General features: G+C 43.6%; 1 protein-coding gene across 2 annotated transcripts in view; it reads left to right on the forward strand.

The window, feature by feature from the left end:
- The first annotated feature begins 361 nt into the window (after nt 1-361).
- The window catches only part of LOC308103597 (protein EFR3 homolog B), a 41,089-nt gene continuing 28,995 nt past the window's right edge, over nt 362-12,455 (forward strand). The window contains exons 1-2 of one of the 2 annotated variants that reach the window (XM_080453660.1): nt 362-535; nt 1,593-1,743. In XM_080453660.1, the coding sequence (XP_080309786.1) occupies nt 1,737-1,743 (7 nt within the window). In that variant the 5' untranslated portion in view covers nt 362-535; nt 1,593-1,736. Of the gene's footprint in view, nt 536-1,592; nt 1,744-3,078; nt 3,200-12,455 lie in introns of those variants that run through there. The other variant, XM_080453659.1, reaches the window with a different exon arrangement.

Consider the following 12,455-nt stretch of genomic DNA (forward strand, 5'->3'; position numbering starts at 1 on the left):
GTATAAAAATCTTTTGAAAACAGAAGCTCACAATGCATCGCAAAGCATTGTGAGCTTGTAGATCGGCTATTTTCAAATGGCCGAAATAAGGCTGAAGTGGTTAATGTGTATTTTTTTCTAATAATAATCAAAATCTACAGTTTTCAAATAATTGTAGAGGAGTGATTAAAAGTACAATATTTGCCTCTGAGAATACAGAAGTGGAGTGGTCAGTAAAAGCACAGAAAATTGGAAATACTCCAGTAAAGTAAAAGTACCTCAAAATTGTTGAGTACTTGAGTAAATGTACTCAGTTACTTTCCAGTTTCCACCGCTGCATGTCATGTCATGCTGTGTGAATGTGGGCTGCATTTCAGCAGCAATAAAGCTATTTATAGTGGTAGTTAGCAACAACACCTATAGCCTTTAGCAATAGCTTAATTGAGTCAAGTGACAACACCTGCCACCCTGTAACCTGGAATTTGAATGAATGAATGGAACTATAGCCTCCTGTCGTTCTGCTACATTATGATGGGCTTTTTACTTTAAATCTCTGGTGAGTATAATATGTAGATATTATAACCCACTAACACTACTCTGCTTCTGTCAGCTGGCTAACACAGATAGCTAGAATTAGCCTAAGTGCTCCCATGGATGGCACTATAGGCTTTATATTTGTTATCAAATGTACCTATTCCACACAGACAATGTTTAGAAATGCGTCTGAAAAGCCGCTATGAAAACCCAGTAAATGTTTAGATACCAGGAATGTGTTTACTGTTTACGTTAACGATACCAACTGAGCACTGCTGGCTTTAGTTTCCCCCCATGATGCGTTAAAACGTTAAATTAGAACATTTCAAATGACCTTTTTTGCTTCTTAGTTATGGCCATTTGTTGAAATGTAATTTCACCTACGACTGACTTCAGGGTCACGCATGTCCTTAGTGTATTTAATAATGATCTAACGTTGACTAGGATCTGAGTAGCATGTTAGCTCACCAGTGGTGGAAAAAGTACTCGCATGTTTTACTTAAGTAAAAGTATCAATACTGCTATGTAGACAACATACTCTGGTTTCACCCACCACTTATTTACTTCTGCAAACCTGTGACGTGATAATAAAGCTGATTTCTGATTCTCTGTTACGAGTAAAAGTCCGAGATTCTAAATGTACTTGAATAAAAAAAATATAAAAGTATTGTTATCAAAATGTACTTTAAGTACCAAAAGTAGAAAGTACTCATAATGCAGAATGTCCCATTTCACAAGTTTTCAAATGTATAAAATGCATTTAAAAAAAATTGAAAATAGCACATCGGCTATTTTCAAATGGCCAAAATATAATAATTTAATGTTAATAATGCATATTTTGTAATAATAAATCATACATAAATAATAATAATCAAAATATACAAAATAACTAGTAAGTTTTCAAATAATTGTAGTTACTCCACTGGAGTAAAAAGTACAATATTTGCCTCTGAGATTTATGTGTATTAGAAGTAAAAAAAAATACCTTAAAATTGTACTTAAGTACAGTACATGAGTAAATGTACTTAGTTACTCTACACCACTGTAGCTCACTGAGTTCTACCCGGGATGTTCCACAGGCCCATTGGCTATCCTGCGGGTTTCCTCATTGTGAGTCCGCCAGGAGGAGAGCCAGTTTGGGGCTGAGCAGCAGCTCTCAGCCAGCACCCAGCCTTTACTGAAGAAGAGTGAACAACACCGCCACCTTGTGACCACCATTCAACATGTCAGGTCTGTTATAGTAAACATTGTCTGAATAACCATTATCACTACCATCATGCACCTGCCACCACTTCATATAGATCAGTGGGGGGGGGGGGGGGGTGACAGTGAAAAATGTACAAGAAATAATGTGTACCAAAAAAGACCAGAAAGAGGCAAACATTATGAAAATAGCAGATCTACAAGCTCACAACGCCTCGCAACACGAGGCGTTGTGATTGTAGATCAGCTATTTTTTTTCTTTCTTGGGTACTTGTTTTATTCAATTATCTTATTAGTCCCTCTGGGGAAATTCAGTTTTCAGCTTCACCCAGCTGATGGCTGCTCGGATGGTTATGATGAGCACTCGGAGTGGGGTGGAGTAGTTGAGGGTTAAGTGTCTTGTCCAGGGACACTTAAGGGTCGGGAGGCGAAGCAATAACCCTCTGATTACCAGTCCGCCCTAAATATTATATAAGAGAGCAGCTCTTACATGTACTATGTATTCAAAGCTTTTCCGACAACATTTCTGATTTTGTGTGTGAGAGATAATGCATTCACATTATCTACTTTTGTGTGTGCTTGTTGGGTCAACGACAACATACTGTATACAGAAATGATTGTCCAGATGTTTTGCCTGTGTTGGCGTCCATTGGTTACTGAACTCCTTGAACCGTTGGCCAAGTGGCTGCATGGCTGCCACTCAATTCCCTTTAGTCATTTGCCCGCTCTCCCTCTGTTTCTCTCGTGCCCCCCCTCTCTCCTTCTCCCAGCAAGAGGGAGGGTGGATAGTGAGGTCCATTGTGTTAGTGAGATGTTTATTAATGAGCAAGAGGGACAGAGAGAGCAGAGCTGCTATAGAAGGGGTAATCGCTAATCTCTTAGTTAATGCAGCTCACCCAGCCTTCGGAGTTGGTCTTCAGCAGGGGCAGCAGAGTTTGTGTGTGAGTTTGTGCTTGTGTGAGTTTCTTTCCTCCCGCAAGTTTGACTTCGTTTCGCTGGACAGAGGACGACCAGCATGTGTGTCTATTTGTAGTTGTGTAGAATGTGTTGTTACAGCCAAACCCTATCGTGCAGAATGTACTGTATGCAAGTGAGTGAGGGAGAGGTGCAGAGTGGGTCATTTGTAATGCATTTGTGAAATTGCATCTGTCCGACTGGCAGAAGATCTTGTCAGTCTCACTTCTTAATGGGCTTTCTTGTCTGCAGAAGTGCAGCTGTGTGAAGGTCTACTTGGATTACTTTGTGTATAGCATAATACAATAGCCTCACTGATAGATGAATTTCTCTTTTTCTAGTCGTAGTCTAGTCCAAGTGACTGTGTATGTATTTTGAAATACGTGTGGGAAACCTTTTGTATGAGAGGGTTGGTGTATGTTTGAGAGAGTGTGTGTGCCTGCCATGCCCCTGCCTGCGCCTGACATCCCAGCCTCTCGCCGCCTGGCACTGGACTGCCGTACCCTCCTAGATCATCGTGTTGGCAAGGGTAGGTTCCATCGCTACCATCGCTGTTGACTCTCACTGATGTTTCTCTCTCGCTGTCTCTCTCTCTCTGTGTGTGTGTATGGTTCTGATCCATATGAACATTTAATTCTGAGCATTTGTGTTCTCTTTCCTCTCTCTTATCTCAGATGTAAAAATATCTAATAGATGGCTTGTAATTTTTGTAAGTGGAATAGAGATTTGGGTGTTCATATTTCTCTGAAGATCTTGTGTGCTTTCGAACTGCCTTGTCTCCATAAGATGGATTTGGCTTGTCCCAAGGCCATTAGGTCAATGGAGTGTATGTGATCTAAAAACGTCTGTAGCCTAACCGTTCAAATCATCTGGGTCAGTGGTGCAACAAACTGGTTTTAATTATGTGTTGTTTTTTCTCCTGTTGAGTGAATTTTCACGGCCATTGATAAATATTATGTGATGATACTGTATATATGTATGCCTTGCCCCCTGAATGTACATTATGATTCATGTAGGTTGGTTGACGCACATTTTTATTTGCTTTGTTACTGCACTACTGTAGTATGTGCCGTCCAGCTCTAGTATCTTGTGTTAGCAGACTTGGCACAAAATATCTACTGTAGTTTTCAGGAAAGGGAAGAGGAATAGAGATGGAAGGAAAGAACAGAGAAAACAGGTCACACACATTCTAAAATATTCCTGATATGAAATTGTCCTATTGTAGTAGAGTAGTATAAAATATATATATACATACATACATACATACATACATACATACATACATACATAAGGTGCATGGTTAGAAGAAGTGACAATGTAAAATATATGGTACATGCTAGCATAAAGTGCATTTTTAGAGCAAATGCCAATGGAATGAGGCAGTTATAACTTAAAATAGCAGCAGATGTAGTAGTAACAGATACATACATGTATCAATAGAATTTCAGCAGATATAGAACATAGACCTTTGTGCATATAGTCTGTCGCAGATGAGACATCATTTGGCATCATATATCAGTCATGTCAAATCAATGTAAGCATTAGGTGGCAGTTCAAGTATAGCCACAGTAGAGCGCCCGGGGGCTGTCTACACCACCCTCTGTAGGGCTTTCTGTTCGAGGGCGGTACAGTTCCCATACCAGGCGGTAACACGATGCTCTCAATGGTGCCGTTGTAGAACAATCTGAGGATGCTTTTAGTTTTTTTTTTCAGGCGGCAGAGACTGTACAGGCACTGCTGAGCCTTTTTCATCACATTAGTGGTGGGTGTATCCCATTTAAGATCATCAGTGATGTGTACCGTACGCCTAAGTCTCGGACTCTTTCCACTGCAACGTGAGGAAGAATCTAGGCCTGGGAGCTATTGTTTTGGTGCAGCCTGTCTTGTTATCGTTCATGTTATCGTTCAATCTGTGAGGATAGGGGCGTGAAATTAAATGACACCATGATGGAATACCTCGGGGGCCCCATAATCTCCATTATTTCAAAATCTGTTCCTTAATCTGTGAAAAATCTGTGGACATTTTATGTAGAATAGCAGAAAGAATTTAGTGTGGGTGAAAGGGAGCCAGAGTTGAGGAATCTGAGATGGCCATGTGATTTACAAAACAATTTGGTACTGTTAAAGTGAACAGAAAAGAGTTGACTGAAGCAACGGCAATGGTGCACAATGGCCTATTAGTGGATGAATAGGCTACAGTTTGTTTGCTGAGACTGTGTACCAGGCTGCAGCCTAGAGACCAGCCGTAGCTCTCAGTTTCAAATATTGCATTTCGCTAGGCTGTCTGAGAACAAGTTTCCACTAATCATGTCATGAAGTAGCTTAACATCTCTGAGCCTAACCTCTGAGGAAATTAAAGCTGGGAGGCTATGGCTCATTGAAAAACCTAGTTTGATGCTGGCATCTAATGCAACACACCTTTTCCATGATGTTTCTTACAATCTTATTCAAACAGATCCTGATATACACTTGGTGGGTGGGCACCAGAGCATGTGAGCGGAGCTGAGCAGGGGGAAATGCTGCTCCACGCTCCAGGGGTCTATTGTCGCGCTCGCTATCCGCTTATGTTGATCCCCCCCCCCCTGTTCCGCCCCCCCCCCCCCGCTACGCCGCTCACCTTGATTTGCACATGGCTTGCTCTGCTCAGGCCCATCCACTCAGCAGCCCCCCCCCCAAAAAACTGGTATTTTGCTGCATGTCTGAAACACTTATTTTGGCACAAATGCGTCCCCATCAGTGTAGAGAGCCTAGATGGACAGAAACTATGATGCAAAACACGCCATCCAAGTTTCCTTTTTATTGCTAGGCATTGTCTTTTTTTAATAAGACGGACAATATTAAATCCTGTGGGTTAATGATTAATCCCCAGGTTAATGTTGAGGTTGAGGATTTATTTGTCTGTCTCAAACATGTGGTGTGAGGCCCCGACTGGAGTGGCTTGGAGCGGCGGGTGGTCTGTCCCGCGCCGCTCCAGCTCCGCTCCGTTCAAATGCTCTGGTGGGCAATTGCAGGAGCTGAACCCATAATCCAATTACAAAATTGCCTTGCCAGTAAGATCAGCCATAACTATAACTATTGCCTAATAACACTGTGCATACAGGCAACCACAATATTGTTCTTGCTCAGCATTATATAGTATAGTAGCAACCCCAAAGGTTTGCTGCGCTACTCCCACAGCTTTTGCGGCAGACGCATGAATAGTATGTCAAAATCGTCCAGCTTCATCGGGAATGGTGTGCTTGTATTCTGTTACCTATCAGTGTGTTAGAAAGTCAGCTTTTGTTTGTGCTGGTTGTTAGTACTTAAGACAGAAGGGGAAGGATGCAGTGGTTTGTTTGTGATTTCTTAATGTAAATTAAAGGTATGGTAGGTTGAAGGTTTGTGTAGAAAAATGGGGCATCTCGGGGACATCTCGGGAGTAAGATTTATTATTGAAAGAGTTAGGTCTACAGTATGTACAATAAAAGAAAAGAAAACATGTTTAAATTTCCCCCCCTTTTTCTCCCAATGTAGTCGTTATGCTAATTCCCAGTTTTCCCATCACCTATAGTCCCTATCACTGCCAGTGCCAACCCGTACAGTTGTTCATGTGGGTGGGTGTAGAGTAGACAACCCTGTGTCCCCTCTGATACACATGAAGTTGCCAGCCGCTTCTTTTCACCTGATGGTGACGAGTTTCACCGGGAGGACATAAAGCATACAGAGAAAAACACACTATTCCTTTCAGTTCTAAACCCTGGTAAACAGACGCCCTGACCAACCTGTAGGAGTTGCTCCTGCCCGCCCACGAACACAGCCAATTGTGTCCGTTGGAGCGCCATGCCAAGCTGGAGGCACTGCGGAGGATTTGAGCCGCAGCCGCCAGCCGCTGCGGTGGTGAGCAGGTACTTTACCCCTGCGTCACCTGGATACCCAGAGTATGGACAGTACATACACAGATTTATGATTATAGTACTGCTGCTTCTGTGCAACTCATGTTTATTTGTATTAATATTTCTATCAGTAGTGTTTCCTCTGTAATTTGAAGAAATCGTTAATTCAACACCTGGACTACCCTTACTGTACAGTAGTAGTTTAGTTATAGATAACATTAAGGCTAAATTACAATGTTTATGTTTACAGTCATGGCAAATGTCCTTGCTGTGGTGGTGCATCACTGCTAAATGAATACAGAGGAAACACAGATCAGACCGTACATAAAACTATAATGCCTGATTTATACTTGGTTGCGCATCATGTCCTGCACGGTAAATATCTGCTACAAGCTCATAATATGTGACACATTGTGAGCTTGTAGATCTGCTATTTTCAATGCGTGACTCTGGCGCACAACCAAGTATAAATCAGGGGTAAACCTGTAAAGCCAGAAAAATAATGATGATTAATAGGAGGGAATGGGGGGCGTTGGTGAATGGATGGATAGAGAAACACGAGAGGCATGGAAAGACTGAGGAGGGAAAGTGTGATGCAGGCAGGGGGCGGGGAGATGGAGAGATGGAGAGAGAGGAAGATTGCGTGGGTGGGAGGGAGGGTTTGTCCCTCTCTACCACTCTGGTGCACGGGTTCTCTGCCTCTCTGTCTTTGATCCGGGGGAGGATTTTGCGCGCCTGCATCTCTGTGTGAAACAGCGCTACAATCTTGAGAAGGAGCGCTATTGCAGAACGCACACGGGGGAGAAGCCAAGGTCATCACATCACACTTTGCGCGTCCTTGCATCCGCGTGCGCATGTGTGTATGTAGCTCATCGCGTCAAGCCAGCCTCTGCACCAATCACGACATGTGTTTGCGTGGCTTTTAGCTTGCACATGTGCAGGCTTTCAAACCCAGAGTAGGCAGTGTGTGTGTTTGAGAAATTTTCAGTGCCCCTCTTGGATCAGTGGTGCATGCATCTGTATGAGTGTCTTCATCAGTGAGGCTGCAGGCGTCTATAGTCAGACAATTCAACATCAGGACCGATGTACGGTAAGAATGACAATTATTTCACTCTGTGTGGGTGTGCCTGTTGTGTATATATGTGTGGTTGGGTGTCTGTGGTGTCTGTCTTGGCCATTTTTGAAAGCAATGTGAGGCATCTGCTGTAGAGCGAGTTTCCCTACATTCTATAGTTGGTCCTGTGACACACTGAGGGGAACGTCTCTCTCTCATGTTGCCACATATTGTGACTTGGTCTCTCATGAGGAGATTACCGCCCTGCTGAATTGCGGTGTTATGAAGAGCAGGCTTTTATTTTGGACATGTATGTTTTCGGTGATGGTGGATTACTTAATATAGGTACACTTTTTTTTTTGTTGCTCAAATTACTGTTACTAGAGTGTGCTTGGATCTCAGCGTGTTTGTGCGTGGTGTGCTCCACTCAGACTGGGTGTTATGGTACACCTACATGTGTGATAGTGACGCTCCGTGCTGTTCTGGAAAGCTTATACAGTAGCTCTTGTGTTTTCGTACTTCATTCAGTGATCTGCAGGATTCAAGCAGTACTACAATTTCAGTTGTGTGTATTTGCGTACGTTTTGATAAAGGAGCCCATATGCTGTATGCAATAAAGGATTGGATGCTCTCTCCTTGGAAGTGGAGGTGGGTATTGGCAAATATACACTGCTGAATTTGTTTACTGCGCTCCATGGTCAAGAATATTACTAAGGGTTCTGACAGAATAGGTATTTGTCAACAGCTTGTTAATTGAATAGCTCTGATTTAATACAAAAGTTGGTCTGTGAGCTGCTCTGTGCTTGTGGATTGTTGGTGGGAAGAGCCTGTGTTCATACTTACTGTAGTAGTGACTCAACATGCGTATACTGCATGTTGCCAGATGAAGTTCAGTCATGCTTTCCACTGCAATTGCGCTATGGTCCTGGGTCCTTCACACCCAATCTGGGCGCCTGTCTGACAGTGATTCATAGCACAGTGGATTGGCCTTGCATCATGAAGATTTGTTGACAGGTGGAACTATATATCAGTGACAGTGTGGTGGTCGCCACCCACGCTGGATCTGAACAGACTTGTGTTTTGGATCCCACGCAGCCTATAGATGTGGGAATAATGTGGGAATTCTTGTCATACCCACTTGAACGCTCACTACAAGTGTAATGTGCATTTGTTTGGCTGCCTGATTCCATGCGAACAAGACGGATGGAGTAAATTCATGGCACCTTTTTTATGCAATGTTTTTGTAGGCTGGTATTCCCTGCACACCATTGACAGACAGGACAATCTATCAGTTGGAGCGTCTGTCATTCTAGCTTAAATTACTTTAGCATCCTCTTCCTCTCTCTTAACAGTCATGTCACACTGGGTGTTTTTCATCTGTTCGTATAGGTGGGCTGTTCTAATGTGCCATACCTGTTATTTATTGCACAGTGACATTTTGTAGTCCCATTGATTGCCTCTGTCTGGTAGCACATACGTATGTGAGTATCAATGCTCTGAGTCCACTTGCCATTCAGTCTACAAATCACAAGTTACCCTCTTTGGCTGCAAAATATCTGCCTCTTTCTGCTTTTCTTTATCTCCTTTTCTCCATAATATTCAGTGCCTTTATTCATCACTAGGAGCATAATGCAGGCAGTCTGCACAGGTGTGTGTGTGTGTGTGGGTGGGGGGGGGGGGGGGTGTTTGTATCATGTACAGGTACATGTATTCCTATGACTGAGCTCTTTGCTTGCTGAATTACAGTGTTATGTGGCTTTTCCGTTGGTAGGGTTATTTTTAGTGTGAGCTCACCTACCCAGCAATACAAGACCCCAGCTGTAGGTTGTGTCTCTCTCTTTATATATATATATTCTCTTATTGGATTAACTTGTTGTGAGTGAAACAATAGTGGAAATGTACTGTTCCTCATTTTACTGAGGACCCCCTGTAACCCCCTCAAGGACCCCTGGGGATCGCTGGAACCCACTTCACTAACACATACAAGATCTGAAATGTGTTTAATAATGTCCCTCTCTCTCCGCATACACTAACACATACAAACACAGATCCAAAATGTGTTTAATAATGTCCCTCTCTCTCCGCATACACTAACACATACAAACACAGATCCAAAATGTGTTTAATAATGTCCCTCTCTCTCCGCATACACTAACGCATACAAACACAGATCCAAAATGTGTTTAATAATGTCCCTCTCTCTCCGCATACACTAACACATACAAACACAGATCCAAAATGTGTTTAATAATGTCATTGTGGGGTGTCTAGGCTGTGATTTATTCACATTTGTCCGCCACATGTCTGTGTGAGCATTAGCAACAGAACAGCTTTGTGACAGCAGGTGCAGATATAACACAGCGAGTGTTATGTCCCGGGCTGGTGCGTTCTCTAGGTCTTCCATTTGACCGTCTTCCTCTGCCGTTCTCCTTTCTCTGCTGTTCGTCTGTGTCACTCGGCCTAATGTGGAAAGTTCAAGCAGGAAGGGTACCTGGGGGAACTGGAGAATGTAATCTGTTAATGCACCTGTTGTTATAGGGCTAAAAATAGCTTCTTTATTAGCTGCCTGGTTGCTGTGGTGATTGGTTGAGGGTTGAGCTGGACCCCATGTACATATTGAGAGAGAGAGAGACACACACGCACACACGCACGCACGCACGCACGCACGCGCGCGCAGAGCAATTAAATTAAACAGACAGAAAATGGTTACAAAGTTCTTAAAAGGTCACTGACTCCCATGTCAGCATGCAGGACGCAGCAATCTCTTAAGAGCAAACTCTGCGGGAGCCAAACTAAAGTGCAAGATGCTAACGGGAAATCATTTATGGCCATTCTCCATTGCATTCATTTGATGCTTGTTGCATCGAATGTGGGATTATAAAGCATTTGATGCTTTCTGTGTCAAATGGATGATTATATAACTTAATTGTCAGGAGAGATGCATTTTAACTGTAGCCTTTTAGAAATATTTGCAATTGCACTGTGAATTTGATTGAGCATGAAAAGACGTGTTGGCACTGACTGCAGGCATTGCAACTGACTCGTCCAGTGGATGTCTTATGAAATTACGTTGGTGTGTACTCGCCTGTCTGCCTGAGTTGCACCGAAACTGACACCCAAATTATCATTTCAAAGGAGCAGCTCAATAAAGCATTAGTGCACACTAGCTCTACCAATCGTTCCCTACAATTTATTGTAACCCCCTCGTAGTCAATGTTTCATTGTACAGTACTTCAGTCTGACTGTCTAATAAGGCTAATAATTGCATGATCTTATCACTGAACAGTGGCCTTCATTCATACTAATTGTCACTTTCCAGACACAATTACTAATTAGGAGTTATTAACAAGATTACTTTTGAGTGGAGCGGAGGATAGGCTCGCAAAATGCCGTGTTCTGCAGCTTTTATAGACATCAACCTACAATGCAGGGACCACAGTAGGTCAGAATTGCTTCCTTCCTAACAAACTTAAAAAAGCAAAGGGATTTTCTATAATTTCGTATTTTATGTTTAATATCTGTTCTCTTCAAGTTATCACCTCCCCCACACCCTCTGAAGGTCTCCGTGTCCTCCTGTGCAGAGGGAGAAGGGGCAGACCTTCATGTTATTCTCCTTGATGGTGACTCTACACCATGCAGTACTGTAGCACTCATCTGTGACTCACCCAACACACGGCACGACGTCTCCCCCCCTGTTCTGTCTTCTAGCTCTCTCTTTCAGTTCCTCTCTCCCCCTCTCTGTGACTCTCTCTCTTTCTCCATCATGCACCTCCCTCCCCAGCTGGGGGGTGTTGGGGCTGCTGTGTTGTCATTAATTTATCAGTGACCCCTACAGCCGGGCTCCGGGCCAATACATAGAGGGAGGGAGGAGTACGTAGAGGATGGGGGGTGATATGCATGTGTGTAGGGGGGCTCATTATCGTTTGAAGTGATGGAGGACAGAGGCTATGAATAGACCCAGAGACTATCGGAGAGCAGGCGGAGCGCGTTGTGTGGAGTTGAGCACCGGTAGAACTTTGGGGGAAACGGAGGCCTTGAGGCACACTTCGCCCTCTCCTTGTGGACACCGACGCACGCACGCACGCACGCACGCACGCACGCACGCACGCGCGCGCGCGCGCGCGCGCGCGCACGCACACACCCCTTCACCCAAAGCTGTTTTAGTCAAAACAGCGCAGATGGCTTGCTTTTCCCTCTGTTCAAAGGCTTTTATAGGGCATCCTGCCTATCGTTCGTCCTCCAACACGAAGGCCACTGATGATTTATCAGGAGACAAGTAGAAAAGAGCGTCCTTCTGATCTGTAACACACACAGTATGTTTACTCCAATGGAGAAAAGGAAGGGAATGGGGAGGAGAGGAGGAATTATTAAAGGAAGTCATGTCATTGCAGCTTTTTTTCCCTTTTTCTATGTAAGCTAACCTAGTTAGTTATTGTATAGACTTGAAGGTGCTTGAAAAACAGTGTAGCTGTTTGTTCAGGCTCCCCTGTGGGGGTGTGGGTTTGAAGGGTCAAGTTCGATTCATACTTCATATATTCTTACTGTGCATAGTCGACCTGCAATGTCGTCACAATGTGTCATGGTTGTGAGCTTGTACTGTAGGTCTGCTATTTTCGACGCACAACATCCATTAGGATTTATTCTCCTCCAGTTTCAGCTCTCCCTGGGACCCCCTATGACTCACCACTGCTGAAGATCTTAGACCAATTAGATTCCAGCTCTCGGTCAGTACAGTAGCGGTGTGGCCAGCATTATCCTCACTGCAAACTCAACAGAGCAGTTGTTACACTGCTCTCCTCAGTATATGTTTGTGTGCAAGGCCGGATTAACCCCTCGTGGTGCCCGGTGCTTCGACCATT

The sequence above is a fragment of the Gymnoscopelus braueri genome (assembly GCF_963280865.1).
Source record: "Gymnoscopelus braueri genome assembly, chromosome: 16".
In the NCBI taxonomy this organism is placed as follows: domain Eukaryota; kingdom Metazoa; phylum Chordata; class Actinopteri; order Myctophiformes; family Myctophidae; genus Gymnoscopelus; species Gymnoscopelus braueri.